Source organism: Euleptes europaea, chromosome 7 (assembly GCF_029931775.1).
Source record: "Euleptes europaea isolate rEulEur1 chromosome 7, rEulEur1.hap1, whole genome shotgun sequence".
Taxonomy (NCBI): domain Eukaryota; kingdom Metazoa; phylum Chordata; class Lepidosauria; order Squamata; family Sphaerodactylidae; genus Euleptes; species Euleptes europaea.
Genome location: NC_079318.1, coordinates 98,257,305 through 98,274,265, shown reverse-complemented (window position 1 = coordinate 98,274,265; position 16,961 = coordinate 98,257,305). Strand labels below are relative to the sequence as shown.

Sequence of the window (16,961 nt, the reverse complement as noted above, 5' to 3'; positions counted from 1 at the left end):
GCGTGCGCGGCCAGCCAGGCGGGTGGGAGAGCGGGGAACAGAAGCCGAGCGCCCACACTCGGCATGGCTGGTGGCTTCTCCGGCGCCCTCTGGGCCTGTGCAGGCGGAGGGGCATGGCTGGTCGGTGGGTGCGAAGGAGGCGCCCTCTGCCCCACCCTGCTCGCCTCTCACAAGCCTGCCGCCACGCCCCACCGAGTGGCAAATCCAAGGCAAAACCTCCCATGCATAAATGGCCTCTTTCTTTTTCTGTCTCCCTCTGTCCTTTTCTTTCTCTCCCTTGCTCCATTTCTTTCTCCCTTTCTCTCTCTTTTTCTTTCTTTCTCTCCCTCCCTTCCTTCCCTTTCCCCCTCCCTTCCCTTCTTTCCTTCCTTCCTTCTTTCCCTCCAGCGGCTTCTCCAGCACCCTCTGGGTCTGTGCGGGTGGAGGGGCGTGCAGTCCTATTCCACCTTTGAAGTGCCCACAAGCTATCCTCCAAACACCTTTCCATTTGTCTTGATATGTAGAGAGAAAACACTAAGGAACTAGTTGCCAATCTCCAGGTACTAGCTGGAGATCTGCTATTACAGGTGATCTCCAACCAATAGAGATCAGTTCCCCTGGAAAAAATTGCCACTTTGGCAATTGGACTCTATGGCACTGAAGTCCTTCCCCAAACCCTGCCCTCCTCAGGCGCCACCCCAAAAACCTCCCACTCATGGCGAAGAGGAACTTGGCAACCCTAGCCTCTCCCTCTGGGCCCCCTCTGGGGGTGGTATTCAGGTTAAATTGCCGCATTGGCACTCGGCAATAAATAAGTGGGTTTTTGGTTGCAGTTTGGGCACTCGGTCTCTAAAAGGTTCGCCATCACTGCCTTAGATAGATCATGAGAGGGAGGGCATCTTGGCCATCTTCTGTGCATGGAGTAGGGGTCACTGGGGTTGTGTGGGGGGAGGTAGTTGTGAATTTTCTGCATTGTGCAGGGGGGTTGGACGAAGACCCTGGTGGTCCCTTCCAACTCTATGATTCTACCCCGAAACGCATCCTCAGATATCTCCTCTGGGTGTCAATGTGCCACATGTATAGACCAGTGGGCTAGTCATGGGGAGAGGGGCTTGCATGCAATGCTGACCCCTCGGGGGGGGGGGGTTGGGGGCCCTGGACCACACTGAGGGCTTTATTGAACCTGAAGTATAAAATTGAAGTATAAATTTTGTTAGCTTTTAAGGTGCTACTGGACTCTTGCTCTTCTCTGCTGAAGTCTAGAAGTCTCTGCTTCGTTGACAAGGCGGGACGGAGAACAAGTGAGGTGTAGTAATTGGACTAGGACCCCTTCAAATCAAATTTAAAATAAATCTGTTAGAGAGGACCCTTAATGGGACCCCCCTCTTTCTGTACTGCTTATTGGGTTGCTTTGGGCTGGGGTCTCTCTTTTCTCTCTCTGCGTGTCAGCGTAACCTACCTCACAGGGTTGTTTAGTTAATTCGCAGTGCACTAATGTGATTAATTTAATTAGTTTAATTTAATGCTTTGTTGTTACCCGCCCTGAGGCCGGCTTGGGCAGGGATTAAGGGCGGGATACAAATTTAAATAAATTTAAAAGTGAATAAATAATGTAATGGATCAATTTAAATCGATTGACAAATGGGGGACCCAAAACAGCTTACATCGCTCTTCTTTCCTCTGGTTTATCTTCACAACAACCCTATGAGGTAGATTAGGCTGAGAGCATGTGACTGGCCCAAGGTCATCCAGCGAGCTTCCATGGCACAGCGGGGATTCTGAACCTGGGTCTCCTGGGTACTAGTTCAGCACTCTTAACCACTACGTCACACTAGCTTTATGGGGATAAAACAAGATGATAACAGTGGTGCTAGTATTTCATGCCAGTCTGAGAGCTTTGCATCACCTGCCCGTTGCCAAGGCTGCCCTTCCTTTCCTCCTCCCACCCCACAGTCTGTGCCCCTCAGCATGAACAGGTAGGTGATGTGAAAGACCTCTGCCTGAGACCCTGGAGAGCCGCTGCCGGTCTGAGCCGACAATACTGACTTGGATGTCCAAGGGTCCGATTCAATATAAGGCAGGTTCATGTGTTCAACACATGAAGCTGCCTTATACTGAATCAGATCCTTGGTCCACCCAAATCAGTATTGCCTACTCAGACCGGCAGCAGCTCTCTAGGGTCTCAGACAGAGGTCCATCGCATCACCTACTTCCCTAGTCCCTTTAACTGGAGGGGCGGGGGATTGAACCTGGGAGATTGAACCTCCTGCATGCCAAGCAGATGCTCTACCACTGAGCCACAGCCCCTCCTCTATGAATGCATGAGTGGCATTGCAAATCTTATTAGGCAAAGCATTGGGGAAGGGCCATACCTCAGTGGCAGAGCATCTGCAAGGTCCCAGGCTCAATCCCCAGCATCTCCAGTTAAAGGGACCAGGCAGGTAGGTGACGTGAAAGACCTCTGCCTGAGACCCTGGAGAGCCGCTGCCAGTCTGAGCAGACAATACTGACTTGGATGGACCAAGGGTCTGATTCAGTATAAGGCAGCTTCATGTGTTCATCTGTTCACCTGCCATAGGCCATGAGGTTTCTGCTCTTGAGCAGCGGTCCCCAACCTTTTTTGAGCCTGTGGGCATCGTTGGAATGCTAACACAGCATGCTGGCCTCCAAGGATAAAATGGCTGCCACAAAATGACTGCCAAAGAAGGTGGGGCAAAAGCCCCACCTGGCCCCACCCACTTTCTAAAAACACTTGGCGGGCACCAAGAAAGGTGTCTGTGGGTGCCACGGTACCCATAGGCCCCGCAATGGGGACCGCTGCCCTAGGGTCTCCATGGGAGGGTTACCTGCTTCAGGGACTTGCAAGGTGAAAGCCCTCCCGGTCTTTGCCAGCTATCCTGACCCCCCCTTCCCATTGGCTTGCTTGGTATATGAGAGTTGTGGGGGGGCATGCTAACCGCCTTGGCCCAGGCACCGCGCACCAGCCCCCTGCGGGCGCATGGTCTGCCTCTTTTCCGGGCCGGTTCTCAGCTGGCCCCTGCCCAGAAGTGGTTGGACGGGAGCCGCAGGAGCCCCGCCGGCTGCTTGCGTTGCTGAAATGTGTTCTGAACAGAGGAATAATGACCGGCTCGGCCACGTATACAGAACGCGAGCGAGTCAGCTGGCTGGCTGCTAATACAATAGGAGCAGGCCTATGGTCTTAGGTGCTGTGGAGCACAGGCAGGATAAATGCTGCTGCAGTCGTCTTGCTTGTGGGCTACCTAGAGGCACCTGGTTGGCCACGGTGTGAACAGACTGCTGGACTTGATGGGCCTGGGTCTGATCCAGCAGGGCTTTTCTGATGTCCTTATGAGGTCGGCTGCAGTTTACCCAGAACACCCTTATTTACTCCCTCTCTCGTAATACCAGAACGCGGGGTCATCTGCTGAAGCTGGAGGGTGAGAGGTTCAAAACAGAGAAGAGGAAGTCTTTCTTCACACAACGCATAGTGAAACTTTGGAACTCCCTGCCCCAGGTTGTGGTGATGGCTGCCAACTTGGAAGGCTTGAAGAGGGGAGTGGACATATTCATGGAGGAGAAGGGTATTCATGGCTGTTAATTAGAATGGATACTAGTCATGCTGCATGCCTATTCTCTCTAGTATCAGAGGAGCAGGCGTATTATTTTGGGTGAGTTGGAACACAGGCAGGATGGTGCTGCTGCGGTCATCTTGTTTGGGGGCTTCCTAGAGGCACATGTTGGCCATTGTGTGAACGGACGGCTGGACTTGATGGTCCTGGGCCTGATCTAGCATGGCTTTTCTTACGTTCTGTTGAACCTCCCACGTGGTTGCATTTTTTAAAAACCCCAGTTTGTTAGATTCATTTTAAATTTGATTTGGCAGGGCGCGTGGATGAGCCAAAGAGGTCCTGGGTTAGCTGGCAATCTGTGCTCGCCGTGCGCTGGTTTATTCCACATCGATATACGCGGCGCCGGTGTGGCGAGGCGGCAAAGAGACGGAGAATTGCGACGCTCCGAGTTCAGATTCTGGTTCCGGTTGTGCGTTCGGTCAGGCGTCCTTGCCCAAACTGTTCGCTCTCGGCCCAGCCCCAGCCCCACATCGTGCAGCAATCGTACAAGGTTGGACCCTGTGGATCCGTGCCTCTGGTTCGGGGGCCCCCAACCTTTTTGAGCCTGTGGGCGCCTTTGGAATCCTGACTCAGGCTGGTGGGCGCAGATACAAAATGGCTGCCATAGAGGTGGAGCCGGCCTCAAAATGGCTGCCACCCAAGGCAGAGCCCAACGGGAAAATGTCAGTTAATGAAGTTATGTGTTAAGTAATTCCTCATCCTTTCAAGCAAAAGCTCTGTTTAATAGGACCCCTTTACATCTGCACAGCCGATCAGAAACCCCACTGGGTAAGAAGTCGAAGAAGAAGAGTTGGGTTTTATACCCTGATTTTCTCTACCTTTTTAAGGAGACGCAAACCGACCTTCCCTTCTTCTCCCCACAACAGACACCCTGTGAATTAGGTGGGGCTGAGAGAGTTCAGAGAGAACTGCGACTAGCCCAAGGTCACCCAGCAGGCTTCATGTGTAGGAGTGGGGAAGCCATCCGGTTCTCTTGTTCTAGGATTTGAACACAGGACTCTCCTTGATCTGTCTGCTGGATCTCAGTGATTTCCCCCTCCTCCCCAGCCAGCATCACTGGCATAAAATTAGGATTTCAATTTTTGTTCCCCCCGCCCAAAAAAAATCTCAGCAGTGCGCTTTCAAGCATCACAAAACTCTTCTTCGACAGCAGGGCTCGTTCCCAAACCACCAAGAAGATCTCTTCAGTTGTATTATTATGAGTTTTAGCCTGGACCTGACCATGCAACTAGGGGAAATTTCTGATTCCCGTTCTTTATCTTTGATGAGGAGAAAAGTTTTGTGTGTCTGTGAACATCCCCCCCACCCACCCCGTCGTGAGCTAGATCTGTCTTTCCCAGAGCCGTGTGCGCCGTGGGTAATACAGAGAGAGACGTGGTTGGCAACGCTGTGTGTAACAAGAGATGCTTTCTCTCCTGGCAGCCCCGATACCTTCCCAAAGCATTATCTGGTATTTCTGTGACCATAAATAGTTTGGGGAAAGGCCTGGGATCGCACAATCTCTCTCCTCCTCCTCCTCCCTCGCTCCCCCTTGCCAAACTAAAGACGCAACTCCCTCTTTCCGCCGGACTGCCGGTGTGCAAATCCCACGCCCAGCCGAAAAGGGTGGCTCGTTCTCTGCGCACCTCCTGTCCCGGCCGCTGGCAATGCCTTCCCCTTTGCCAAAGGGGTCTACTTCCAGAGGTACCCGGCGTTTCCTTTTTGGTCTCTTTCTGGGAGCTCGAAACCCACTGAAGTGTGCTTGGCCGGGGGTGGGGGGGGATGTAAGGGGAAGAGGTGTATCAGCATTTCGGCCGGCCGCTAGTTCAAGGACATCTTGCTCGTCCGGGCCGGTTCCCCGCTGGAGGGAACTCTGCCCGGTTCCTTAAGCCCGCTGCGGGGAGAGGAACTGGATGCTGAGCCTGGGCCCTTCCTCCGTCGCCAGGGAACCGATGCCGCGATGCAGCCCGGTCGGCTGCGCTCTCGCCATGTGCCAGGCCGGGCAGCCGGCACCTTGCGCCTCCAGAGACCGGTAACCAGCCCTCACATCACGCTGTGGTTCCGTACGTCACAGCCAGCATTCCTCATGCTCTGAGCACCAGTCTCCCGGCCGGACAAGTAGCGTTGTGACAGGCGCTTGCCCGGCACGCTTCTTGCCGGTTTTTAAAAGACAACCTTCTTTCATTATCCTTTTTTGTTCTGTCAATCTCCTCTCCCCTTGCCAGATGCTTTTTCCTCCTCCGCTTCCCGCCGCGGATGCCGCGCACCCGCCTGCCGCATGGTACCTCTCTTCAGTCGCAGTGAGTATGCAGCATTTTGCCGGAGGGGGGTGGAGATGGGGGGGGGGCGCAAGCTGCTGGGCCGGGAGCAGACCGGGCTCTCCAACTCCGAAGGATGCTCTTTGTTCGGCGTAACAGTCTCCGGGGCTGCAGCGTCGCCCTCCCCACCTTGCGAAGCTCTCTGCCTTTTCTCCTGCTGATGCGGCACAATTTTAATCGAAGCTGGCTTCCCGTCCCCGATGGCGCGGCCCCGTCGCTTTCCCGCTAATTAATTCCAGGAGTAAAAGGAGCTGCCTTTGAGCGAGGGTGCACAGAACGGAATTGCTGGCGCCGGCTCCTTTGTCGTGGAAACCAGCCTTTCCTTCCGTGCGGCTCTCCTGTGCCCTAGAAATCTGACTTTGTTCACCGGCGTAGTTGTCTCCCCACTACGAACTGCAGCTTCATAGAGGCTAGCAGAAGATAGCTTTTGCGGAGGGGCTGGCAGCGTGAGCCGCAACCACCCCCGCCGTGTGAGAGGGGTGCCTACAACTGTGAATGGTTCGGGGAAGAGCGGGCAAGGATTATCTTTTTCTCCTTCTCACATATGCTGGAACTCGGACTGCCCTGATGAAATTAATCAGGCCGGCAGGTTGTAAGAAGAAGACAAAGAAGAAGAATTGGTTTTTATATGCCGACTTTCTCTAACACTTAAGGGAGAATCAAACTGGCTTACAATCACCTTCCCCTCCCCACAACAGACACCCTGTGACATAGGTGAGGCTGAGAGAGCTGTGATTAGCCCAAGGTCACCCAGCTGGCTTTGTGTGTAGGAGGGGGGGGAACCAAACCCGGTTCACCAGGTTAGCCTCCGCCGCTCATGTGGAGGAGTGGGGAATCAAACCCTGTTCTCCAGATCAGACTCCACCGCTCCAAGAAGAAGAAGAGTTGGTTTTTATATGCTGACTTTCTCTACCACTCAAGGAAGACTCAAACCGGCTTACAATCACCTTCCCTTCCCCTCCCCACAACAGACACCCTGTGAGGTAGGTGGGGCTGGAGAGTGTGACTAGCCCAAGGTCACCCAGCTTGGCTTTGTGTGGAGGAGTGGGGAAAGAAATCCAGTTCATCAGATTAGCCTCCGCCGCTCATGTGGAGGAGTGGGGAATCGAACCCGGTTCTCCAGATCAGAGTCCACTGCTCCAAACCACCACTCTTAACCACTACACCACGCTGGCTCTAAGACAAGGTGGAAGGACGGGCCGGCTCTTGCAGTGTGCGGCTAACTTCTGGAACTCCCTTCCAGAAAGGGGCCTTGGTCGCCACTGGCATAGATGGCTTCGCAAAGGGTATTAGACAAGTTTATCTGTTTATTTATTTGCTTCGTCTGGACCCCGCGTTTTCCCCAATGGCGACCCAACGCAGCTTACATCGTTCTCCCCTCCTCCGTTGGATCCTCACAACGATCCTGTAAGTTTGGCTGAGAGGGGGCGGCCGGCCCAAGGTCACCCAGCGAGCTTCCGTGGGCAGAGAGGGGATTCGAACCCGGGTCTCCCAGATCCTAATCTGACACTCTAACCGCTAGACTACACTGGCTCTCTTTGTAGTAAGGAGGAAGGAGAGGATTACCGACGGCTGTTATCCACAACAGCAAAGTAGAAACTCTGTGTTCATAGGCAGTTTATTTCAGAATATCAGGTGCTGGAGACAGGGAAGGGCGGCTGCCTCTACACTCCCTTCTTGTGATCTTCCAGGAAGAGCCTCTTGAGAGGACATTGAACCCAAGGAGTCCTTTGGTCCGATCTAGCAGCGCTTTTGTTGGTAACTACTGCCCTTTGAGGACTAACAGTAGAACCTCCATGTTTAGAGGCAGAATTCCAGTAGCCGATAGGGGGCTTCAGAAGATGCCCCACTTGGGAACTTACCGGAGGGTCATCTGGCGGTCCCCTGTTGGAAACGGATCTGGGCTAGATCAATTCGCCTGACTTCAGCAGGGCAATTCTGGTGTCCTGGGCTCAAATCCCGTCTCGCTCAGGAACGCTCCCGTTGGTTTTTTTTTAATGAGCAGGGGCCGTGGCTCAGTGGTAGAGCATCTGCTTGGCATGCAGAAGGTCCCAGGTTCAATCCCCGGCATCTCCACTTAAAAGGACCAGGCAGTAGGTGATGCAAAAGACCTTGAGACCCTGGAGAGCAGCTGCCAGTCAGAGTAGACAATACTGACCTTGATGGACCGAGGGTCTGATTCAGTATAAGGCAGCTTCCTGTGTTCTCGTGTACTAAGGCTCAGCTGTTCATCTGCAATATTAAGGATGGTGTCAGCACTGGCCAGCTTGCAGGGTTGTTGGAAGGATTTCAGAGTAGCGCCGTGGACATTCCAAAGCCTGTACAAAGACTACACGTGGTAGTACGTGACTGGCGTGTGTTACCAAACCGGTTTGGCGCTTAAAGCTCTGTCAGAGCAGCCTCTCCCTGGCAAGGGTTCAGCTCTTATTTGTTGATTTAAAAAAAACAACTTTGCGCTTTCTGCCAAGAAACTGGAACCAAGCAGTCCCCCTGGGTCCTCCCTTCCAATGTTCAAGGATCAATGGAAAAATAGTAATGGTGCAGTCAGGTATTCTGGAACAGCTGGTCCTAAAATTGCTGAGTTGTTTAATTCAGTGGGTGAACCTGAGGTTAAAATGTGTGTGTGAAGTGCCGTCAAGTCGCAGCCGACGTACGGCGACCCCTTATGGGGTTTTCAAGGCAAGAGACTAACAGAGGTGGTTTGCCAGTGCCTTCCTCTTAAAATACCCAAACATATTTAGATTTGAATCCAGGAGCATCTTAGAGACCAGCAAGATTTTTTTTGGGGGGGGGGTTATAAGCTTTCGAGACTCAAAGCTCCATAGGAGTTTTGGCTCTTGAAAGCTTATACCCCCCAAAACATTTTTGCTGGTCTCTAAGATGCTCCTGAATTTGAATCTAGCTCTTCTACCGCAGACCAGCACGGCTACCCCTGAAACTAGCTTGAAAATATTTAGGGTCTCACAGCTCATAGCTGTTCTCATCCCAGGGAAAGCAAGTCTTGTGTTAGAATCATAGAATCATAGAGTTGGAAGGGACCATCAGGGTCATCTAGTCCAACCCCTTGCACAATGCAGGAAACTCGCAACTACCTCCCCCCCCCCCACACACACCCAGTGCCCAGAAGATGGCCAAGATGCCCTACCTCTCATGATCTGCTTCAGGTCATAGAATCAGCATTGCTTCTTAAAAACCTCCAGGGAAGGAGAGCTTTTAAGAAGGCGTGAAAATATTTAGGGTCTCGCAGCTCATAGCTGTTCTCATCCCAGGGGAAGCAAGTCTTGTGATCTCTAGCAGAGTAAGATTTCACAGGCTTAAGAGAGTGGCGCCTGTGTGTGTTAAGAGAGCGAGACAGACTGCGGGTGCTTGTGGCCTGTCTAACCTAGGCGGCAAAAGTTTGTGCCACTTATGTGATCAACAACTTGCGTCTGCCACGTGCGCGCCGGCTGGTTGGACGCAGGTGCGTTATTCGACAGACTCTTTCCAGGGAGCCCCTTGCAAACAAGGTGTTCCAGTGCGCGTCCCCCATGTGTTCTGGTGACTTTGGAGCAGGCCTGTGATTAGTAGCCGCTCGCCTGTGGTGAGCAGGAAATTGTTCCCAGATGAACAAACTAAGAAAGTTTCTTGTCAATTGTAGATGGGCGTGGTGGTTCTTCCCCCCCCCTCCAAGCTGGTAATATGCTAAGAGCCCTTTTTTTGTTAATGTTCAGACAGGTAGGCTACCAATGCGATCTTCTGGACTTCTTTGTCAGGCTGTTTTGGAGGCAAGGGTTTGCTCTTTACGGTGTCCACCAAAAGGAACGGGCGTTCCCATAGGAAAGGCGTCCACTTTGTGCCAAGGGTGAACTGGCTGTTGGTTCCCTGTATCTTCCTGTTTGGCTAGGTAGAATTTATTATCTTAACTAATTAAAAAACAAACAAACCCTGGCTTAACACCCTCGGAGTATTCTGGTTTGCAGGTAGGTATGACTTTTTGTTCTAAAAAAACTGGCATTGTTGAGCCCCGGTATCCACATGGCAAAATGTACCGAGAAGATGCCTAGCCATCTTCTGGGCATGGAGTAGGGGGTCACTGGGGGCGTGGAGGGGGGGAGGTAGTTGTGAGTTTCCTGCATTGTGCAGGGGGTTGGACTAGATGACCCTGATGGTCCCTTCCAACTCCATGATTCTGTGATGCACATAATGCCAGTTGGTTTCCTGAAGGAGAGCTGCTGGGATTGGGTGCAGATCTCGGCCGAGGGCACCCTGGGGTAGATTTGCAAAGCTCCATGTCTTCTCTGCACTGTGCGGCCGGCTGCCTCTTTCTCCCTCGGGCATCACGATGAACAAGCCCCAGATCTTCCCCATCGTTCAAACCTCCTCTACCTGGTTGTGAGGCACTTCAATATCCCAGAGGTTCCTTTTCCCTGTTTTCGTTCTGCAGACAGACAACTGAGGCAGAGTCGCCTCTGGAATTCACCTGTAACCTCCCCACGGTTTTTCTTTCCTGGTTTTCGCTCTGCCCAGTTCTGGTGTAGTGGCTAGGAGCAGTGGGCTCTAATCTGGTGAACCAGGTTTGTTTCCTCACTCCTCCACATGAGTTGCAGGCTCTAATCTGGAGAACCGGGTTCGATTTCTCACTGCTCCGCATGAGCGGCAGATTCTAATCTGGAGAACCGGGTTCGATTCCCCTCTCCACATGAGCGGCGGAGGCTAATCAGGTGAGCTGGATTTGTTTCCCCACTCCTCCACACGAAGCCTGCTGGGTGACCTTGGGCTAGTCACAGCTCTCTCAGCCCCAACTACCTCACAAGGTGTCTGTTGTGGGGAGGGGAGGGTGACTGTAAGTTGGTTTGATTCTTCCTTATAATAGATAAAGTCGGCATATAAAAACCAGCTCTTCTTCTACTTCTTCTTTGTCCTCCTTCCAGAATCAGTACAGACAGATCAGTGTTTTTTGGGGGGGGGGGATTGTTTCCAGTTTGCACTCCAGCAAATCCCCCCTCCCCTGTGTTCCTTCAGCTTTATCTACATATTTATTTTTCTCCTGTTGTAAAAAGGAGTTGCCGGTCTGTGTGTGTATATCGCAGAGGTTAAAGTTTGGCTTTGTGGCTGCTACCGCTGAGTAGAAATAAGCCCCGTATTAATGCAGCATTCCAGAGGGTTTAAAAAAAAACTTTTAAAAGCAGGATTTAAGGTAGACCGCGCTCTGGCTTGGTTGCGCCGCACGATTCAGCGGGGTTTTTGCTCCCCCTCCGTGCTTGTCGGGCCGTCCTGACCAGCGCTGCGGGGCGGGGAGCCCTTACCATAGCATCCCTGATGGGGGACCATGTTTGGGGACCTCCGATCTCCCCACCGATCACCCCTAAACCAAACTTTGACAGGCTCGGCTGAGCTGGGGGGTGGGGGGCGAGAATTTTGCAAAAATCTTGAGAGCTGGAGACCTCCTGCGGCTCGGAGCGTGTTTGACCTTTTCCGTGAATGGGCCCAGCGCCCCTTAATGATTCTCCCCCCCACCCCTGGTCTCTCGGCTTCGGACTTTTGTTGTTGCCAGGATGATAGAGGTTTATTTACCTGCTTTCAAACGGGGGACCCGAAGCGACTCGCTTCCTCCTCTTCTCCTCCGGTTTATCCTTACGACAACCCTGCGAGGTGGGTCAGGCGGAGACTGCGTGCCTGGGGTCATTCAATGAGCGGAGTGGGAAATTGACCCCGGATCTCCGTCGCCCGACAGTTACATCTTGTTATTGCGACGAACTCTGTGCAGGCTAAAAATTATTGTCGAAGGCTTTCACGGTCAGAAGGCTTGTCGAAGGCTTTCACGGCTTTCACGGTGCAGGCTCTTTGGAACCTGCTGCAGCCCTAAGTAATGTGTATTTAGCTGAGTTACTCCAACTTTATAGCTGTTTATTTGAAAATATCTGTGCCTCTTCCCTCTATGCATGGTATGGAGAGATTGGACAGGGAGAAGCTTTTCTCCTTCTCTCATAATACCAGAATGCAGGGTCATCTGCTGAAGCTGGAGAGATTCAGAACAGATAAAAGGAAGTATTTCTTCACATAATGCTTAGTGAAACTGTGGAACTGCCTGCCACAGGATGTTGTGATGGCTGGCAACTAGGAAGGCTTTAAGAGGGGAGTGGACATGTTCATGGAGGAGAGGGCTATCCATGGCTACTAGTCAAAATGGATACTAGTCATGATGCATGCCTGTTCTCTCCAGGATCAGAGGAGCAGGCCTATTATTTTGGGTGCTGGAGAGCACAGGCAGGATAAATGCTGCTGCAGTCGTCTTGTTTGTGGGCTTCCTGGAGCCCCCTGGTTGGCCACTGTGTGAACAGACTGCTGGACTTGATGGGCCTTGGTCTGATCCAGCAGGGCTTTTCTTATGTTCTTATGTTAACATGAAAGGATAGGCCGTCCCCTGTTGTCTGGCTCAGCATGTGGTACTTGATGATAGACTGCTCCTGAACATAGGTACTCACAAAAATCACAATATCACACAAGGTTGGAAGAGACCACAAGGGCCATCCACCCCAACTCCCTGCCATGCAGGATCCCACAATCAAAGCGCTCCCGACAGATGGCCATCCAGCCTCTGCTTAAAGACCTCCAAAGACCTCCATCCCCCCCCCCCCCCGAGGCAGTGCATTCCACCGTTGAACAGCCCTCACCGTCAGAAATTTCTTCCTAATGTTTAGGTGGAATCGCTTTTCTCTTAGTTTAAATCCATTACTCCGTGCCCTAGTCCCTGGAGCAACAGAGAACAAGCTAGTTCCCTCAATAACATGGCATCCCTTCAAATATTTAAACATGGCTATCATGTCACCCCTCAACCTTCTCTTCTCCAGACTAAACAAACCCAACTCCCTAAGTCTCTCCTCATAGGGCATGGATTCCAGACCTCTGACCATTCTGGTCGCTCTCCTCTGGACCCGCTCCAAGTGAGATGCCATGACTGATTGGTAATTGGTAATTGTATCCCTGTTTCTTCTCCAGCACCCCCGGCCATTGCGCATGGCCTTTTGCTAGCCTATCACACCCCTTGGTCCACTCCATGAAAGTGGGCTGGCCAGCCACCCCTCCCATTGGTGACCGGCCACCTGCTCACCGAGGCCACGTAAATCAGTCCTGCCTCTAAAATATTGCAAATTGTCCACCCGTTGCCTGGAGAGCGAAGCGCCGCCCATTGAGAATGCTGGTCTTTAGCACTTCTGCTCCAGGCAGGCTCTCGCATTCCCAGCGCAGCGGCGTTACCCTGAACGTGTCTTCTCTCTCTCTCCCCTTTTGCAGGACCCGTACAGAACCCCATTCTGCGGGGAATGGACACCCAGATGAACGGTGTCATGGCTGAGAAGCACAGCCCCATCGACTACGGGGTCCAGATCCGCTTCATCGACGACCTGAAGGAACCCAACAAGTCCCAGAAGATCCGCCCCAAGATCTCCAAGCCGGGTTCTTACGGCGTCGCGGTACGCGTCCAGGGCATCGACGGGCAGCCGTTCGTGGTCCTCAACAGTGGCGAGAAGGGCGGGGACTCATTCGGGGTGCAGATCAAAGGAGAGAGCAAATACGGGGCGCCCGCCCGGAACCAGCAGCCGGAGGAGCCCTTCCCGGGTTCCCCCGGCGCAGGGTCGTCGTCCAAGGATGCCTCCGGCTCCATCAGCTCGGACTCCGACCTCCCGGAGAACCCGTACGCAGCGAAACAGTCTCGCTACGGCTCCCAGTACAGCACGTCTGATGAGGAGCAAGGCCCAAGGCGCCTTGCCCGGGTGCCAAATCTGGACAGCTTGGAGATGGCCTCCTCTGGTCAGAGCAACGGGTCCTCGCTTCCCCGAGGCGGTGGCTACAGGACACTGCCCCACAAAAAGTCCTTCGGGGAGCAGCTGCGACGGACTCAGTCTCATGGCTCCCTGCTGAGCCCCGATCTGGAGGAGCCCCGCGGGCCCAGCCCTCCCCGAGCTCAGCCTATCCCCACTTCCCAGCCGCCCCCTGCGGCAGGAACCACGAGGAGCGCCAGCATGACAAACCTCGCCGGTCGAAGAGTGCCCAGCCCTCGAGACGAAGCAGACAGTGTCTCCGGTCTGAGGCCCGTCAACAGGCAGCTGGCGGCGACGGTGAAGAAGCCGTCCCCGCCCCTGCCGCTGGCAAACCGGGGCAGTGAGGGCGGCGACGTGGACACCAAGCCGCTGTCTTCAGTGGACTCCCTGATCAATAAGTTTGACGGGAAGGCCCCCCAGAGAGGCAGGGCCTCCCGGAGAAGTCGGGTCCTGCCGGAGGACCGGAAGCGCTCGCAGAGCCTGGACGGCAGGGTGCTGTACCATGACACGGCAGACAGCCGGGAGCTGGACGTCGGCGGGCGACAGGCGAGCTCGGGAGGCAGGCCCACAACTTCAATGGCCAAGCAGCTTGGCTCGGCAGGAGTCGGGAGCCACTGCAGAGCTTCCGGGCAGCAGCCGAAGGAGAACGGGGTGGACAAGTCCAGACTGACCCGGGAGAACGGGATGGACAAGTCCAGACTGACCCGGGAGAACGGGGTGGACAAGTCCAGACTGACCCGGGAGTGGGTCGACCGGAGCCTGGAGGAGCCCGCGATGGACAAACCGCCAAGCAAAGTACAGTCAGACCTGCAGGTAATTCTCCTCTGGGGCGGGCCTGTCTTGTCAACCCTCATCTTTCTGTCCTACGTCTCGTAGTCCTGCCAGCCCAGAGTTTCTCCAGGAGGGACGCAGGGCCCGCAGGCAGAGTGACAATTCTGCACGCCTGGTTGGTGGTGATGGGCCTGCTTCCAGTGGACTGTGCTCGCGATCGGCATTGCGGAAATGATAGGCTGGGCCGTGCTGGAGTGCAAAAGGAATTTATACTGTTACAGCCCGTTCCTGACCCAGGGGGCCGAATGGGCTTAGGAGGCGACCAGCCCCCTATGCTGGCGTCCGTGCCACTTGCGCTGTGCAAACTGGCACAGACACCGGCATAATGCCACTTAGAATAATAGAATCATAGAGTTGGAAGGGGGCATAGAGGCCATCTAGTCCAACCCCCTGCTTGATGCAGGATCAGCCTAGAGCATCGCTGACAAGTGCTTGTCCAGCCTCTGCTTAAAGACTGCCAGTGAGGGGGAGCTCACCACCTCCCGACATAGCCGATTTCACTGTCAAACAACTCTTAATGTAAATTTTTCCCAATATCCAGCCAGTACCTTTCCACCCACAATTTAAACCCATTATTGTGAGTCCTTCCCTCTGCTGCCAACAGGAACAGCTCCCTGCCCTCCTCTAGGTGACATCCCTTCAAATACTTCAAGAGAGCATCATGTCCTCCTTCAACTTGCGCTGACCCCCCAGGACTGCCGCGGTAGCGTGGCCCTTGGATGCCGGCTTGGCCTCCTGCTGATATCCTGCTGGCGTAAATGCTTGCGCCAGCATCCTGGGAAGCATTCCCGGGGCATTCCAGACATCGGGGCTGCCAGTAGGCAGCCTCCTAACCCCTTTCAGGCCGGGAATGCCCCCTTACACCTCAACGGTGCTGCACCAGGTTTTTGCTAGTGCAGCATCGCTTTTAGCTATGGGGCGTCCCCCGCTTTTATTTATTTTTTTAATGCCCCTTTTTTATCCTGCAGCGGCAGCGAAACCTCCTTGGAGGTGCCGCGGCATGTACTGGGCCACTGCAGGGATCAGGAACGAGCTCTTAGATAACTTCATCGTGAGCCTCCCTGAGCATGGCTTTGTTGGTGGGGGACAAGATAGAAAAAATGATAAATAAATAAATAAATATGGAATTACTCTTGTCAGTAGCTCACTTGCTCCCTGTTTAAGCTATACGTGCAAACTTGTTTTGTTTTTTAAAGCTAAAGCTTTTATTAGATTTTTCACCCAACATAATTTATTTTTTAAAAGATAATTTTTCTTTTTTTAAAAAAGACAAAAATTACAATACGATACTGTGTCAAATCAGGATGGTTTTCTTTTCATTTTGAAACAACTCGGCCTCAACAAAAAAGTTATAAAAATTATTTAAAAATTATAAATCATCATTATAGCGTTACAACGCCGTAATAGCCATCTGTCAGCAATGCTGATTCTGTGACCTTAGGCAGTTCATGAGAGGGAGGGCATCTTGGCCATCTTCTGGGCATGGAGTAGGGGTCACTGGGGGTGTGGGGGGGAGGTAGTTGTGCATTTCCTGCATTGTGCAGGGGGTTGGACTAGATGACCCTGGTGGTCCCTTCCAACTCTATGATTCTATGAACGACAAAATGTAAATAATTTTGATATATGACTCTTATTCAATTAACACTCAGCCTTGACTATTTACTCAGTTCCATTATCCTATTGAATGTCAAAGTGAGGCACAGTAACAGAAGTCCAAGGTTAGATTTCATCCCTTCCTCCAAAATTCAAAAAAGGATTCCCGACTGTCAGAATAATATGCTTTTTAAAAAATATGACTGTCTCTTAGTTGAACAAGTTCTGACAGTTTTGGTTGTTTTGCAAGATCCCAGACATTTCGAATTCAAAATTTGATTGAGATGTTTACTAGCTTCCTAGATTTTTTGCTAGTAGCTATTTTGCAGCTGTGATCATGTCAAGAATCCTACAGACCTTTGGACTATACACATACTCTTGTCCCCGGGACTCTACTTTGGGGTTTGAAGGCATAGTCATCCCTCTAATGCAATAGATTTCTGTAAGTATCTTAGGCCAGAATGTTTTCACTTCTAGACATTGCCAAAACATATGTATAAGGACTGTCGCCTTTTACCCACATTGCCAACATGCATATTAGTTTGTGCAATGCAACATTTATTATTTACAGAGGTGCCTATGAGCTCCCCCTCACTGGCAGACTTTAAGCAGAGGCTGGACAAACACTTGTCAGGGATGCTGTGGGCTGATCCTGCATTGAGCAGGGGGTTGGACTAGATGGCCTGTATGGCCCCTTCCAACTCTATGATTCTATTCTCGGTGCTGTACGGGAATTGTGACCCAGAGGGTCCCTGATCCGCAGGCTCACGATATGAAGAATTATGAAAAGAGGTAGCAGGGAAGGGAATTTTTTTCACTGGCTGGGTTGGATT

At 52.6% G+C, this 16,961-nt stretch overlaps 1 protein-coding gene across 1 annotated transcript in view; it reads left to right on the top strand.

The window, feature by feature from the left end:
- CGN (cingulin) overlaps positions 1-16,961 on the top strand; it is a 75,885-nt gene that overhangs the window by 18,767 nt on the left and 40,157 nt on the right. Inside the window, exons 2-3 of the mRNA XM_056852740.1 lie at positions 13,178-14,307; positions 14,365-14,517. Coding sequence (XP_056708718.1) covers positions 13,207-14,307; positions 14,365-14,517 — 1,254 coding nt within the window. The 5' untranslated portion in view covers positions 13,178-13,206. The remainder of the gene's footprint in view (positions 1-13,177; positions 14,308-14,364; positions 14,518-16,961) is intronic.